Below are 17938 nucleotides of genomic sequence, written 5' to 3'. Positions count from 1 at the left end.
CTTTGGCTTCAGTACTTGTGTTCCTACTGAAATACACTGCAGTTATCTCCAGGTTTAACCTTTGGCCAGATGCATTCTCGTATTGACTCAGTAAACTGTAAAGCCTGCTCCATTCCAAAGCATTTGCCTTGCAAAAAAGCAAACTGTCATCTGCAAAAAAGAGATGGTTAACCAATAGGGAGCCTCGGGCAAAGGGAAAACCAGAAATATAACCCTTCTCCTCAGCTTTGTTCAACATCCTGCCAAGAATTTCTGAGCATAGAATAAAAAGGTAAGGGGAGAGAGGGTCCCCTTGCCTTAATCCTCTAGAAGGGTGAAAAGGTTGCTGAGGAACTCTATTTATCATCAATGAATATCTCACTGTTTCCACACAAGCCTTTATTAATCCCACCCATTTCTCTTCAAATCCCATTCTCCTTAAAACCGCAGCCAAAAAATTCCACTCAATGCGATCATAAGCCTTGCTCATGTCCAATTTGACTGCCATATACCCTTCTTTCTTTCCCCTCATTCTGTGTTGCATGGAGTGCATAGCTTCATATGCAACAATAATGTTGTCTGAAATTAGTCTACCAGGAACAAAGGCACTTTGAGAAGGTGATATCAACAAGGGAAGTATCTTTTTCAACCTATTAGCCAACACTTTAGAGACAATCTTATAAAGAACATTGCACAGGCTTATAGGTCTGTACTCAGATACAAGTACTGGCTTTTTCTTTTTTGGGATTAAAACTATAAATGTTTCATTAATCCTACCCAATTCTTTGCCTCCCGATAGCACCTCCTTAACAGCCAAAAAGACACCATCTCCAACACACTGCCAATTATCTTGATAAAACCCTGCAGAAAAACCATCAGGGCCAGGGGCACTCATAGGGTCCATCTCAAAAACTGCTTGTTTCACCTCTGCAAGGCTGCATTCCTTCACTAGCTGCCTATTCATTTCATCTGTTACTCCTGGTTCTATGTCCCTCAGAACCTCTTCAATACTTCGGGGGTTTGAAGACTCAAAAAGGTTCTGGTAATATTCTTGGAACAGCAAGCTAATTTCCTCTTGACTTCTGGCTTTCTTTCCACTTTCATTTTCAATTACTTTTATCTCATTCCACTGCCTTCTTTGAGTGGCACATTTATGGAAAAATTTGGAGTTTTTATCCCCTTCTTTTAACCAGAGTTGCTTAGACCTTTGCCTCCATTTAATCTCCTCTTCCTCCAGCATTACTTCTGCCTCACTCTGCAACCCTTTTATCTCTTTATTTAGATCCCCTTTGTTTAATAACTGGAGCTCTTTTAGCAGGATCCTCTTCTGCTGTAATGTTCTTTTCTTCCCATTTTCCTTTAACTTTGACCAATCTTGTAGTCTAATTTTGCATGCTAACAGTCTGTCCTGAACCCTGAGAATAGGATTCTCATTTCCCATATTTGATTCCCAAGCTCTTTTTATAACTTCCTTGCAGTCTTCCAGTCTGGACCAGCTGGCCTCATAGCGAAAAATCTTGACAGTTTTTCTACTAGGGGCCTCAGAACAGTCACACGAGATCAGTAGAGGAAAATGGTCAGAATGAAGAGCTGAAAGGACCTGTACTCTAGTTTGGTAGAAGGACATGTTCCATTGGTGATTGCCAAAAGCTCGGTCCAACCTTTCTTTGATGAAGTCAGGCCCTTCTCTCTTATTACTCCAAGTGAACTTGGATCCTTCATAGCCTAGATCACTAAGCTCACATTCATCAAGAGCTTCCCTGAAGATTTCCATTTGATAGAAAGGTCTATTAGCTCCCCCATACTGTTCTTCATTAGTGAGCAACTCATTAAAATCACCACAGCATATCCAAGCCATGTTCCCTGTCGGTTTTAAACATCTAAGCAGCCTCCAACTCTCCTTTCTTTTTTCCACCACAGGATTACCATAGAAACCCGTAACCATCACCTGTTGCCTCTCATCATCCTTGCCTACAATCACAGAAATGTGACTCTGTGAGTAAGAGAATAACTCAACTTGTGCTTCAGCTCTCCAAAACATAGCTAGACCTCCACTTCTCCCTACACTGTCCACCACAAAACTGCACTCAAAACCCAAGCCATTCCTTATCCCCTCCAATCTTTCTCTCCTACATTTTGTTTCTGACAGAAAAATGAAACCTGGGCCCTTTTCCTTCACCATGAGGTGAAGTTCTCGAACTGTCCGAGGGTTCCCAAGCCCTCGGCAGTTCCAACTCAAAAGAATCATAGTAGCTGGCAGGGCTGCTCAACAGCCACTGCCATAGAGAGTTCATCCCCTTCCTCATCTACAAGGGTTAGCTTACTTCTTTTTTCCACTCCACCTTCATAAATTTCTTGAGCTTTCCTTTTACTTGAATGGTTGTGCTTAGTCACTATAATTTCTTCCTCTAATCCTTGATTAGTTGGTGATATTCTGGCCTCACGTGCTCTTCTTTTCCAGCTATGCCCACTGCTTGGTACCTTCCTTTCCTTTTTAGATTCCTCCACTACCACTGGGCCCAGCTGGGATTCCTCTAACAGAATTGTTGGCGACTGTCCCCCCTCCTGCATCACTGATTCCACTGCCTCGACAACTTTCCTCCTAGCACTGACAGGTGCAGCCTCCTCATGCGTGTGCAATGATTGGCTGCCTGCCTGCTGCCTAACTGCCTCTGGTACCTTTCCATAATTGTCATCTTCTTTAGTGGACTCATCTGAGGACACCCTCCGACCACTCTCCGATGATCCACCGTCATCTGTCATCTTCCTCACCTTGCCTGCCGACTTGACTTGCTTTTTGTTACTAGCCCTCAGCCACGCACCATACTGCTGCCCGAGACTAGCCCCCACATGCAGCCCCTTCTCTATGTTTTCGCAAGTTCCATGTCCATGTTTTATGGACCCACAGTGATAACAAAAGTTGGCCATTCTTTCATATTTAAAAGGAATCCAGAACTTTTCACCATCCTGAGAAATAAACCTGCCTCTAGCAAGTGGTTTGGTTATGTCTAGCATTACCTTCACACGTAAGAACTTGCCCCAGCAGGTTTCACTGCCATCCGTATCCACCATAAGAACCTTCCCCAGGGAGCTTCCCAGCTTCTGCCCCATACTCGCAGTCATACCTGCGAATGGCATGTCATGACACTGAATCCAGAAGGGTTCAAAACAGAACTGCATTTCCTTAATGGACTTGGCACCTTCACAGTCCTGGATACACAGCAGGCTCTTGTCAAAGGACCATGGCCGACCATTCAACACTCTTATTTTATCCGACCTCGATTTAAACTCCACCAAGAACTTATTTCTTCCAACCTCTTTAAAAACAATTTTCCCCTCTGCATTCCATATCTTAGGCAGCGTACCCATGAGAGCTCCTCTGTTTGTCTCCTTATCAGAAATCAGACAAACCATTATGCATAGCTTGCTTTTTGAAGTTGATAACGATATTTCTTCAGTGCTAACCTCAATCTCTTGTTTTTCCTCATCTGTTAATTTCAGTCCCTCGTAGAGGGATGATAAAACACCATCCTCCATCTCCACAGACCTAAGTCCGAGAGAAGATCTCAAAGATTTCCACAGGAAACCTTGAGAGAAAACCTTACTCTCACGAGGTGAAAGAAGGACATACAAGAATCACTCTTGTGGGTATATTAGCTGGTGTCTCATTACCGTTCTACTGAATTAGTGCAATTATATTGGTCGGATGGATATATATTGTCAAATAATTATAAAATAGATGTATCATTACTCACGAGGAGGAGTAGTAGTACTAGTGTACACATAATTGCACATAGGCACTCGAATCTGCCAGTTTGTCCGCATAAAATGGCTGTAAGATTTACACCAGAATTTCAAATGGTTGAAATGCAAAACAAGATGAAGCTCTGTTTATACCAAGATATGTCCTTATCTGCGAAGACTCACGTTCGGCTTGTGAGATATATGGCCGTCAGCCTTCATCATAAGGGCATCCACATTGGTTTAGCTGGATATGTTTGATCAAATTTGACATAATTTAATTCAAAAATTCTTCACATTAGATTAAACAAATTTAAAATAATTTGAACTTTTGCTATAGTGGTTGGCTAAAAATTGAAGACTACTATTCATTCATCAAATATTAAAATATTAATTTCTCATTCCAAACAAATAAATTAAATTAATTAGAATATAATTAACATTTAACATTTAGAATATAATTCTTATTAACATTTAATAATATTTTTTAATATTAATTGAATATAATATAATTATTATTAACATTTAACAATACCTTTTTTAATATTAATTTAATTAGAATATAATTACTATTAACATTTAATAATACTTTTTTTGTAATATTAATTTAATATAATATAATTATTATTATTAACATTTAATAATACTTTTTTTAATATTAATTTAATTAGAATATAATTATTATTAACATTTAATAATATTTTTTAATATTAATTTAATTAGAATATAATTGCTATTAACATTTAATAATACTTTTTTTAATATTAATTTAATTAGAATATAATTACTATTAACATTTAATAATACTTTTTTGTAATATTAATTTAATATAATATAATTATTATTAACATTTAATAATACTTTTTCTAATATTAATTTAATTAGAATATAATTATTATTAACATTTAATAATACTTTTTAATATTAATTTAATTATAATATAATAATATTAATTTAATATAATATAATTATTATTATTAACATTTAATAATACGTTTTTTAATATTAATTTAATTAGAATATAATTATTATTAACATTTAATTGGTAGAATTTCAAAATGTGATAAAATAAATTAAATTAAAAAAATTATTAATTTAATAATATTTTATTATTATATAGAGAATGAATGGCTAATTCAATGTGTAGATTGAATTTAAATGAAATAGGCAAATGTAAAAAAGTGTTAATATTTGTCAAATTTGAAGATGAATTTAGCCAAACCAATGCCAATACTTTAAGGTGGTGTTGGAGGTCCGGGATTGTAAAGATAAAATATAAATATTTAAATTAATTATTTTTTGTAAGTCTATTTAAAATTTTTGAGATAAATGATAATTTAATTATAAGTTCATATATCAAATTTCACATACCTTGACCTAGCTGATAGGTGGCATGCACACCAATTCATACATGGCCAATTTATAACCTTTTATGATATTAGTTAGACTTATGAATTTTTTCATAATATCAGAACTTGTTATAAGAAGAATAGGATCCACACTATTTACTCTGTAACAATAACTAGGAAAAATACTGGCTGACCTACATGTGAGGAAGAGTGTTAAGGAGAATAAATCTTATATTGTCTGTGGACAAAGTTTTGATCATGTTTATAAGATTGGAAGAACTCTTTTTGGTTAAACCGATTTTATGAGATAAGTTAGACGTATAAATTTTTTCATAACCACCATCCATACCTATTAATGAAGATTGCTAATTGAATATAGAAGACGTTGCAAAAATTTGTTATTAGCCATAGAAGTCAATATTTTCAAAATTGGTGATCAAAAGTTGAATTTATGTATGGTTATAAAAGAAAAAAAAAACGAGCTTATGCAACTCTCTCTTAAGGGTGTGTTTAGTTGTTGACATCAAAGTCAACTCATTTCAAACTAATTATTAATTTTTAGATACATTTGAGGAGGTCGGGAGGTTTCGAACTCCAAATCTCCATTTTGGAAGCTGTGAATAATGCCAATCAGGGTAACCTCTTTTTTATTTATTTTTATTTTTTTTATTTTTATCTCAAACCAATTATTGATGCTTGAGATTTACTACTTTTTTAATTTCTCGTAAAAAAAAATTAAACGCATGTTAACCCATAACTTTTTACATTTAAACATGTATTTTAACTTATTTACATTAAATTAACACATCTCAGTGAACTAATAAAATATACTATTTATAGATCGACTCAAATTATCTAAGATGACCTGCTCAGCATCCAAACGAGAGACAATGTCCACAATAGTACTGCTCTCGCGGCTCAACAGCCTGTACATGATCTGTACATGTTAGAGAGAGAGATAAAGAGTTAAGGTAATAAGCTGCGTACGTAGCTAATTACTGACATTTATTCTATAACATGCAAGTAATCAAAGCTAGCTAGGCAGCCTAATTAAGTGCCCTAAACAACCATGACCTTAACTATTCCAACTTGGCCAAGTAAACTTGGCAGTTAATTAGTTAAATAGTGGTTATTTGTTGAGGTGAGGAAGGACAGCAGCAGCAGTAGTACTCCCCACGAGGAAGGTGGACGTCCTCTTAACGAATCTGCCTTTCATTCTAGGTCTCTTCTCCGCATTCAGTTTCCGTACTTGGTACCTTATCTTCTTTGAGAACAAGCGCGTCCTTCTCTTCTCTCTGTACCTTGATACTCTTGCTTCTCTACCCTCATGATCAATGCCTACTACTACTCCTGTTTCTCCATATGCAGGCTGATCATAAGCTTCTCCCTGTAATTTCATCAATACATGACTCATGATTTAGTGCAAATATTTTGTGGTAAATATTTGTGGTAAGGTTTTATACACACACACACAAGAAGTTTGGGACAGAAAATTACTCAAAGAATCAAAAAAGGGTGAGATCAGAGAAATCAGTAAGAGGGAGAGGGACATCAGTACCATGAAGTCTGGCCAGCAGTACTGGTCAGGATTGAGGTCCGGTCGCGTTCCTGTTGTCCATGGACAACCTTGGCCAGCCCAAGCTTTAATAACTTCCTCATAGTTTAGCCTCAAAAACATCTCCTTCCTTTTCATCTCCTCTTCAAATGATGATCCTTTTGATCCACACATCGTTTCCTTTTCTGCCATGGGAGTTACCTTCTCCTGATCCTGATCTCCAGCAAACTGATGCAACTCGTAATCAAATTTCCAATCTAATGTTTCTCTTATGTTCTCCACCATTAATGGATTCAATTGATCACATGCTACGATAGCAGCTTCCATCTCTTGATCTTCCTCTTCAACCTTCACTCTTCCCTCTCCAACATCGATGCACAAATCATTTCCATCTTCCTCTTTACAGTATCCTAGAAGTCCCAATCCTTTGATGTCGGCAGCAGATTCCTCATCATCAAGTCCTTTGCCTAAAAGGTTCTCAACATCAGCAGCAAAGCCAGCAAGCTCCATTTCTGAGGACAGAATCCCATGTAAATCATCCAAGTCAGAAACACCGCCTTGTCCATAATCATCACACACCACTGTTCCCACTTCATTCTTCATCCCCATGGTGGTGCTCTCATCCTCAATCGTATTTTCCATTTCATGGCAAAGTTCAGCAGCAAAGGGGTCGAAGATAGGAACCCGATAAAGAAGCTCATGTTCTTCATTGCAGGCATCTGGGGAATCTACTTCACTGCCAATCTCTGGAACGACAGGCAGAAGTTCCAAGACATTCTCCTCCTTTTTAGCCTTTTGCTGCAGAGATATAAGCTTGTTATGGCGTGGGGTTCGAGCCTTGCGGGTGAAACCCCGGTGCCATGTTGGTGGAGAATCATCATCGATTCTTGAACGTTCGTTTTTGGGTTTCACAGATGAAGTCTGGAGCAGAACCCTTTCGTGTCTGCTTGCTAATTGATTAGCGGAGTGAACCGATGCATCGCAAGCTTGACAAAGAAAAGCATCATCGGCAGCACAAAACCAGCGAGCCCGCCTACGCAAACAGCTATCACAAGCTCGTGCCGTCTTGCCTCCCACGGCATTTGCAGCTTTCTTTTCAGTGATCATTGAAAGAAAGCTTTCTAATTATGATGCAGAAGTTGAACAGATTGTTAGGCAAACTCAAAGCATAAAAACATTTCACAAAGGAATATCAATGTGTCGTGTACTTATTTAGGGGCCCAAATTGTTCAATTATTGTACGTGAGTGTGTGTGGGGTCCCTTCTCATTAGAAATAATTTAAAATAAAAGTTTAAAATTTCGAATTTTATATTTGAGATACAAATTCAGAATGTATAAACCATTTGAAAAAAACAATAAGACCCGCTTGAGAAAAAATGAAACTCTTAGGTGGATTTTTCTTATATTTATGAATAGTAATAAAATAGTTTGAGTTAAGACGGTTTGATTTGGATTGAAAGTTGAATTGATCAACTCATGTCATCTCATAATTTTATCAAATTTTCATATAAAATAAAATAAAATAAAAATCAACTTTTTCAAATATTAAAACAATAATAATATTAAAAAATAATATTCTAACATTAATATTTTATTCAATTTTAAACTTTCATCTTTACTTATCTCATCTTAACCCACTATCCAAATCTCACTCAATGGATTTTAGCAAAGGAAAGAGAAAAGTTGAATAAAAATATTATAAAGTTAATAAATTATTTGAATATATTTAAATATTATTTTTATTATAAGATTTGAAAAAAAATAATTTTGTTTTTTGTATATTTTGTTTAGAAGATTAAAAAAAATATAATGATTAAATAATGATCAAATGAAAAAATTCATGACTTAAATCTATGATATTTGAGAATGAAATATTTATAATATAATCTGAAAATACTTAAAAACAATTACTTTTCTTACACGCAGACTTGGAAATAAAACTTTTATTTCCATATTAATATCTGTATTCTAGGTTGCTCAAGGGAGCTGATGATGTATTTTAGCTGGCTCTCGGAAAGATAGCACCCCGGACCCATTACTTGGTTTTATCTCAATGTTTATTGGCTAAAGTTTTGAGTCCATCTTATTCTCTGAATTCCAATTGGGTATCTGTCTATGTAGGTGGATTCCTTGTGGGGCCACTTGGGCGGTGGGGAGGGGTCTGGTTTTTTTATTTTTATTTTTGAATTGGACCCTTTTGTTCTTTTGTCTCTATAATTCAAATAATTTATTAATATATATATTGAGGTTAGAGGCTTGAAAACTCTTTTGCTTTGTGGTCCTCCCTCTCTCGTTGCTTTCACCTCTCCTACCATGTGGTGCCTTGGCCTCTCTTTAATCACTTTCTATATCGATCCAAACCATTCTCCACCAGTTGAAATATGGCAGTTTCTGAATAATTAAATCTTGTCCTTGACTTTGGGCGTATTTCAACTACAAAGGTCGTTATTTCTGTTGGGTTTCTAAAAAATCTAAGGCATAGTATATATATATATATAAATTCATATTATACTCTAAGTTTGAATATTTTACTTCCCATACTTTTTAACTTTAAAGATTTTAATCATTTTGTTAGTTAACAATATAGAGTTATTCTATTATTAAGCTGGTTTGTAAAACAAATCATCCATATCATTACTTAAATTATAAAATTTGATTGGTAAGATTTAAATTTTAAAATTTATTTATCAAATCAAATTATGTCATGCAATTATTTTACTTTGTGTACTCTAAACACTAACTTGATAATAGTTTTTTAGCTATCAATTAAGTACTAAAGGCCTGTTTGGAATTGCAGTAAAAATATTAAAAAGTGTTTAAATATCCTTAAAAGTTTTTTAATAGAAGAATTAAGTTGTTTAGATGTTATATATTAAAACATTTTTAATTTCAAATAAGCTAAAATGCATGTTTGATGGTATCATTTTGATACTTTTTCTTAAACGTATTTTTTCGAATAAAAAATTCTATGTACAGTCAGTTTTACGTACTCTTTTATACACTCCATTGATATGATTAATTGTGTATTAAAAAATTTGATCCAGTCAATCATATTAATAGAGTGTGCATAAAGTACTTAAAAGTAATTATATGTAGTATTACTCAATTATAACTTTCAAACTTTAAAAAATATGATCATAATTTTTAAAAACTTAAATAATCATCATTTCTAACTTAGAAATCATTTTTTTTTTAAATTTATTTCCAAACAAACATAACATGTTTGAAAATATTTTAAATATATGATTATCAAATAATAAATAATTTTTTAATATTAAAACTTATTATTTAAGTTATAAATTATAAGTTCTAAAATTATAAATTATATTTTCTAACGTAATTTTTAATATACACTAAAGTGCCACAAAAAAAATCTAAAAGCTTTCGTGATCACGCATTTGAGATATTTTTATTTATTTTTTTATTTTAGAAAAATTTTATAGCAATTAGCATAGATAATTACGACATGAGCCACAGTAGAGATCAGGCTCAGAAGATCAGTACCAAATAATCTAGTTTTGGAATTATTTGGTGGAGGTTCCAAGCAATGAGATTATGAGATCAAAACTTCATTGTCAAGTAGTTATGGTAGGAGCAAATGATACGACTCTTCATGAATGCAGTATATATTTTCAAGTCGACCTCTTGATTTTGTTGGATCGTGACCTTCGTATTCCTCAGCGCGCCGCATCCAAAAGTACACTTGCCCATACTATATACACTTAGGGCCAGTTTGGATTTACAGTAAGAGTCTTAAAAAATATTTAAATAATATTAAAAAATTTTTAATAAAAAATAAATTATTTGAATATAATATATTAAAATATTTTTAATCTCAAATAAGTTAAAGTACGTTTGAGAACAAATATATATCAAAATGATATTTTTCAATTCAAACGTACATTTTTAAATAATACAGAACGTAATTTAAATTTTAAAATGACTGTTAATGGACAAAAATATACTTATAACTTTTAAATTTTTAAGGATATGGTCATAATCTTTAAAAATTCAAATAATCGTTATTTCTACCTCATAAATTATTATTTTTAATTTGTTTCCAAATAAATATAACATATTTGAAAGTACTTTAACCATATAGTTACCAAACAGTAAATAATATTTAATGGTAAAATTTATTACTTAAGTTATAAACTATAAATCCTAAAACTATAAGCTATATTTTTCACGCGCAATCTCAAACATGCACTTAATCTAATCATCAGCCAGTTTCTAAAATTACACCCCACACCTTACATGGCTAAATCAGGTTCACTAACAAGTGAATCATTAAAGGATCCATTGCATATTCCAGTTGGGCCTATTATTAGAGCAAGATCAAAGAAGCACTTAATGGGTTGATTCAAGAGATTTGGGTTGATTATAAAATGGGGCATTCCAAGCTTGGCCTAAAGGAATATGAAGGTGTAATAAATTTAATCCAAGCTGTTGAAGGAGCTTATCTTGCTTCTTTGGACATAATTTCCTTAGCAATGGTGTGGATTAATGGCTAATTATGGCTTGAGTGGGTGTGGAATTAGAAGGATTAATTGGCTAATTGACTTTCCAGCTCTATACCAATTAATTAGCTGATTGACTTGCCTATTTCAAACTTTCCTTAGGCGTGATTTCCTTGCCCATTTCAATCTATTTTTGGCGTGGAGGAGCTGCTAATTTCATACCAAATCAGCCTTTATTTTAGGCTTCTATTATTTAGTCATATTTTATCTACTTTCCTATTTTGGAACCAAGTTAGTTTCCTTTTCTTTATAGCAGGTGTGTGGTGCTAAAAAGTAGCTGATCAGTTTTAATATTTTGTAGTCTTATTTTCAGCCATGTTTTATAAATAGCATGCACTCATTGTAATGAAAGGACATTGAATGAAAATCAAAACAAACGTGAGATTTGCTTCTTCTATTAGTTCTTCAAAGAATTGGTGAACTTATCAAGAATTATTCCTTGTGGCGTTCAAATTTTATACCTTCGGTTCATGATTCAATTATAATAATTGGGTCAAGATTTGTTACTTTATACCTTCAATTCGCATTTCATTTATAAACATTGGATTGGAGTTTTCTGTCAAAAATTTGAATTTTAGCTTTCTTGAGCAAGTATTCCAATATTATTTGTTGGGTCTCAAAGCGTGCCAATTAAGAATCGCATCATCCTAATTAATTGATATGCTAATAACTATACATGCATAATCAATTTTATTTATCTGCATTGAGCATGTTGTTCACTACTATACGAAAAGTCTAGTGGGTGCTTAATTAAGCTAATCAGAATTAGATTGTAATTAAAATTTAGTTTTCTAATGGGATCTAAACTTTTTTACCCATTTTTTTTAATATATAAAAGATATGCAACATATATTTCAAGGCCAGAACCTTTGTTTGGTTTCTGGACAAGGAGTCAAGGACTAAACCTTCATAATTCGTCATAATACGAAACACATAAGTGATAAGGACAAGGCTCATGATAAGGACTATGTTTTAGTATTTACAAATCTGAACTTGTGATTGGTTTTTCAGAATCCCGCTAGCATCAACCTAATCATCATCATCTGTAGTTGATGATTTTGTGATGAAAATATAATCTTGTTGGTATGGTTTGAAAATACTACTAAATACATAGCACACTAAGAAAAATTTTGGAAGAAAATTTTTCGCTTGCTTAAAGTATAACACAGTAAAGCAGCAACTTATTATGTTAATTAGCATATTGAGTTTGATTTTACATGGTATGCTTTATCACTTTAATTAAATATTTGTACTGTATGCAGAGAGATATGATGTGTAACTTCTTTATATAGGTGGATATATTTTATTTATTAAAAGAGAATATTCGTACAAAAAAAAATAAAGTTTAGAAGATGTGACTCACACGTGAACATAAAATTAAGAAAATGAAAGATAAAGCAGTAGAGAGAGACAACTCTTCAAAAAGAAAAGGCAAAAATTATTGTATTTGTGCAGTGTTCTGATTAAGTCACGATGTGTTGCGTCAGACAACTAATTCCGCAGGTACCAATTGTTTTGGGGTTCCACCCCATTTGCTAGCAGGGGTATATATGATGATGCTAATTGAGTTGAAACGAAGTACAGCAAGAATATCCTCGATAGAGATTAGAAAAATGTTGCACCAGTATGAAAGCTTAGCAGTTTAACTGATTCATTCATGAAATTATAAAAAATACCCATGAAAACACAAGTACTGACAGACATTTACAGCAAGAAAACTGTATCTGAAAGTGATGTACAAGTGTTTACGAACACATTTAATGAACCAACATTTTCGTACAAACATCATATAAACAGAGACCTTATTTCGGACATCATAATCAAATCACTTTGACAAGTATCATTATAGTTAAATCTATTCAAAACTCATCTATTACAAATGCGATAACTCAGTACAAAAAAATAATTTTCATTTTCATTTACGAAGAATTGTCTCCCTTTGTATTTTATCTTCTTTTTTTTAAAAAATTATTATTTTTTAGAGTTCTACTATATACAAATAAAATTGAGTACTAATCTGAATATCAATACTGATTTCTTTATATTTAATATTTAAATTAATACTATTTTCAATAAAATCTACTTTTTGACTAATCACATTAAATTAATACACATATTAGTATACGGTTATATTTATAACTAGATTTTTCCTATTTTTTATAACACAAAAAATCATTTCAATTATTATTTTTATATAACATGAAAAGTAAAAAAAAATAATAAATAGATTTTCAATCATTTTATATCACACCAAGAACGACTGAAAGATCAATTTTATTTAATTAATGGGTTGCAATTTGCAAGTGGAATGGACTCAGCCAACAGACTTGTTGCTATCTCTTCAGTATGAGGGAAACGAATCAATGGTTTTCATTGATGTCAAATTGTTTATGGTCCCCTTCTTTTTGGGAATAAAATTAAATAATTTTTGGCCTTTCTCTTCCTTTGTTAGGAAAAGTCTAAGACATGGACACCGCACTGTTTTGAAGGTCGCATTCTTTCACTTTCAATTCTTAAAGAATTGATTAAAACTTCTGGTTTGCAGGGGAGACTGAGGGAAATTTCAATGAATTCTTAAAGAAATTTAAAGATATATATATATATATATATATTTTCCAACAATTACTTTAATAGCAATTATATGGTTTGTTGGGTACAACTGCTCAACGAATGCAGCAAGTGAATGAAAACCTCATAGTTTTAAAGCCACACAGTCGATTGATCTTTCCTTGTTTTTCCAATTTTTTTAAGAAAAAAAGTTATGGATTTTTTTTAAGGAAGGGGTCGACGCGGGGTGCTACCAAATTCGAAAGGCATCTTTCTTCTCCTCAAAACGACATTTCAATATTAAAAAAAAAAAAAAATCCACATCAGGTGTGAGGTGTGTAATGGGAAACAGTTGCTGATCTATAGCAAAACTTTTTTATTTAAGTATGACCTTACTTCCTATAAGAAAAAAAAATGTATGACCTTAGTTTCATGCAGGAAGAAAACATGTACACCAATATGTTGTCTTGGGATTTAGATCCCTAGAGTTCCTACTCGAACACTAGGATATAGAGTAGAAAAGTGAAAGACATGTAATTGAGTTTTACAATGTTTATAACTGATATTTCTTTGAGTATCATTAAATATTTAATAAATATTATAAAATTCACTTATTGTATCTAGTTATGTCTCTCTTACTCAATCTTAGAGTTCAAGTAGGAATTCTAAAAGACCTGAGTCCGTTGTCTTGAACATTGATAACCTCCATCACCACACGATTATATAAAAATAAATTTATAATATAATGTAGTTTGATACGATATATTAAATTATAAAATTATTTTTATTATAAAATATATCTAAAATATCATATAAAATTATGTTAATTTATGAATTTACTTTTACGAAATCTATTTGTTAGAATGTGAGGCCTCAATTCTGGGAATGAGAATTTGGACTTTTCGTATACATTTATTTTAATCGACGTTTATCGTAACTTAAAAAGAATATTATGATTAATATGGTTTCTTAGTTAAATGGGCTATAAAGGCCAACAAAAAATCCAAGGCCCAATCACAAACTGATTGGCACTAACGGATTTACACGCCCAATGAGGAGTCAGATGGCAGGGCCAGCAACATAATCCCTCCTGAGAACAGTAAAGTCAAGGAGCAAAGAGATGTCAATGGTCATGCCTTGAGACCAGACAACTCCAGCCTTTGTAAGAATGGGAAGTAAGAAGGTGGCACATTTAAAACTGCAGAAGGCATATGAAATGCAACAAGATAGATAGACAATGTGATTAAATATTTGATATAAAATGATCTAAAAGGCACGCATTTATTGATATTGAGTTGAGGAAAAGTCTCATCTCTTGAGCTAGCTTTTGAGGTTGAAAGAGTCTAAAACTACCTAATACTGGTATCAGAGGCCAGATTTATAACAGTCTTTGGCCCAACAGTCTATGGAAGAAATGAATTGTCACTGTTTCGACCTAGGGCCCGATGTGTGAGAAGAAAATTGTTAGAATTGTCCAACATCAGTTGTGGAAGGGCTAATGGTCAATTTATAAATGTGAGAGAAAGTCTTACCTCTTAAGCTAGTTTTTGAGATTAAGAGAGGCCTAAGACCACTCAACATCAACTAAGGAACGAGATGATTGAGAAGCATTCACCAACTGGTACAAGTTTCTGCAATTTGGTTTCAGGTAAATTCCTCTAATTGTCAAATTCTCTGCTTGAAATATATTTATTTTAAACGGGAAAGTTAAGTCAAAGGCAGGGATTCTATAGAAGCTGATTTTGTTAATTGGCACTTTAATGATGTCTTTTCTCGTCTGGAAAAACCAGCTTCTGTGAAAGCACTTAATTTTTTAAGAAAGCACGGGTGGTACGTTAGATTTTGTAAGGCTCTTTCAGTTTGTGAAAATAAACTACTGCTCTATTTTTATTTCATCTAAATAGGAGGACTGTCATTCAATACAAATCATTCTAGTGAACATCATATCCTAAATCCCAGATTAAATCACTAACACAGTCATTCAATTACAGAAATGTTGTCCACAGAAAAGCCGTCATGGCTGCCACCAGAGCAAAATCACCTTCTCCCTTCAATTTGTTGCTGGTGCTTCCGCCAAAGCCCAATCCCATTGTGCTAGGTCTTGGTTGCACTTCAACCATTGGAGAAGCTGATACTCCAAAACAAAAAGAAGATTGTCAGAAAGAAATTTCGCACTGCAAAGAGCAGACAACCAAGATTTCTGGTTGGACAAGGCATCCTATGGAGGGTCACAATTATTAAGAAATGAATTTCTAACATCATATTCTAACTGATTTACAGGTCCATACCATCTATTGTTGACTGTTTTGTCAGGGATGAAAAAAAAAAATTGAAACTTGGGAGGTAGAGATTGATTGCATACCAGCAACGGTCGAGTTGGAGCTTGTCCCGGGTGTAGAGTTGGTGTTTGTCCCAAAAGAAACTGGAGAACCAGGTGGACTAGGTGGTGGATTTATTCCTTAATCAAAAGAGACAAAAATGTTGAACAAAATTCATAGATCAGAAGAAAATCAACAAAACCATGTCTTACAATGCTGAATTGAATTGGCATAAACGGTGATCATTCTAGCCAAGGGATGAGACAAAATAATACTGCTAGTTTTCTATTTGATGGTGTACCTGAACAAGTAGAAATGTCAGCTTGAAGGCTGCAAAGATCAGGCAGCTGCAGAGCAAGAGTGGTGTTGATAGGGAAAGAGCTCAAGGTAGTGTCGTTGAGCAAGAGGCAAAGGCAGTGAGGTTCTTGGCTGTAGAGTTGCTCGAGGTTGTCACAACACTGCTGTGATGGTGACTGGGCTGTACCCTGTACAAATGGTGCACATGGGGCCAATGGAAGCAGGCGCGATGCACATTCGGCTACGTTTGGGCTCGGGGAGCTGGGGTCTTGGGAAAGGATAGGGGTTAGAAGGGAAATGAAAGGGAGTAGAATCAGAGTGGGGATGGTAAGAGGAGGATGAGAGTGAAGGGAAGCCATGATTTCTTCTTTGCTTAGAGATATTAGGGGTTTCCATAAGTGTCTAAATAGGTGGAACTGGAAGTACATTGTTTGAGTGTGAGTTGCTACATGCATGCTGTGTGTTATTCTACATGCATATCTTGTTCTCTCTCTCTCTCAGAGGTACATAACTAACAAACTGTACTTCTAAGCTCAAAAATTGCACTTACAAACAGAAAATGCCTCTCAAAATCTGCCTTGTATTTAGAAAGCCTGCCTTCTGATAGTGCAGTTTCACATGATATACAGATAAGACATGCATTATTATTCCTTTGTTTAAGCAGGATTTGAACCTTTGGGTTAAGGTAATCTCACCCTTATTTTAATTTGGGAACTGATTTGTACATATTTAGGGTATGCAAGTCTCCATACTCTTTTTGAAAAAATTAAATAAATTTGACGCTTATATAAAAAAACGTACTTTTTAACAATGAGCTTCACTATTTTTTAAATGGAATATATGAGACTTACATACTCTAAGACTATATATATCATTACTCTTTTACTTTACCCTTAAAGTCAGAGGCACAAAAGGTTGTGTTTGGCCACAAGAAATTTTCATCTCAAACATAAAATTCTCATCTCATCATTACAACTTTTTCAAATTTCCATATAAAATATAATAAACAATTTAACTTTTTCTTAACTTTTTCAAATCTCAATACAATAATAATATTAAAATATAATATTTTAATATTTAATTTTAAAACTCAAAATTCTCATCTAAGAATTCTCAGTGGCCAAGCAGAAAATCAAGTGCTTCTTTTATTTTATTTTTTAGAAATGAGACAAACTCCACAAAAGAATACTCAGGAAAGGGAAATCCAACTCCTTATACCAAAAGAAATGATAAGGCACATAAGAATAAAAGCTTGGGTTGTGCTTAGGACTCTAGTTGATAAAATATAGCTTTTCCAAAATGGTGGAAGGTGGTTTATGGACTTTGTTTTCTGTTTATTTTTGTATTTTAACCTTTTTGAAAAAAAAAAAAAACATTTTCAATTTTTGTGTGCTTTTAACTTTTTTTAAATATTATTGTAAGAATTTTGTAAGAAGAGGTGCACACATGGCCTTGTTGAGTAACACATGTTGGGTGCTTATGTGACCATTCTGACGATTTACTTAAGGATTTTTGAAAGAATGAAGAATTTGATAGATCTTAATACGCAGCCAAATATATTAATAGAGTATGTAAAAAAATATATAAAAGATTAAAAGTGACTGTATATAAAATTTTTATATAAATTATTT

At 33.3% G+C, this 17938-nt stretch overlaps 3 protein-coding genes across 3 annotated transcripts; all 3 read right to left on the bottom strand.

Moving 5' to 3' along the window:
- Positions 1–2223: 2223 nt before the first annotated feature.
- On the bottom strand, positions 2224–3516 carry LOC122298932. The gene has a single exon (XM_043108777.1). The coding sequence runs from the start codon at positions 3514–3516 to the stop codon at positions 2224–2226; it is 1293 nt and encodes a 430-aa protein (XP_042964711.1).
- A 2366-nt stretch (positions 3517–5882) lies between these two features.
- On the bottom strand, positions 5883–7815 carry LOC122298420 (zinc finger protein CONSTANS-LIKE 6-like). The gene is made up of 2 exons (XM_043108148.1): positions 6628–7815; positions 5883–6456 (listed from the first exon to the last, which is right to left on the bottom strand). The coding sequence occupies exons 1-2, from the start codon at positions 7729–7731 to the stop codon at positions 6199–6201; spliced, it is 1362 nt and encodes a 453-aa protein (XP_042964082.1). The 5' UTR covers positions 7732–7815; the 3' UTR covers positions 5883–6198.
- A 7742-nt stretch (positions 7816–15557) lies between these two features.
- Positions 15558–16831, bottom strand: LOC122299898 (non-specific lipid transfer protein GPI-anchored 10-like). The gene is made up of 3 exons (XM_043110380.1): positions 16312–16831; positions 16055–16150; positions 15558–15820 (listed from the first exon to the last, which is right to left on the bottom strand). The coding sequence occupies exons 1-3, from the start codon at positions 16760–16762 to the stop codon at positions 15678–15680; spliced, it is 690 nt and encodes a 229-aa protein (XP_042966314.1). The 5' UTR covers positions 16763–16831; the 3' UTR covers positions 15558–15677.
- Positions 16832–17938: the final 1107 nt, after the last annotated feature.

The sequence above is a fragment of the Carya illinoinensis genome, chromosome 16 (assembly GCF_018687715.1).
Source record: "Carya illinoinensis cultivar Pawnee chromosome 16, C.illinoinensisPawnee_v1, whole genome shotgun sequence".
Lineage (NCBI taxonomy): Eukaryota > Viridiplantae > Streptophyta > Magnoliopsida > Fagales > Juglandaceae > Carya > Carya illinoinensis.
Note: the sequence above shows the minus strand (reverse complement) of the source record. Positions and strands in the feature narration are given on the sequence as shown.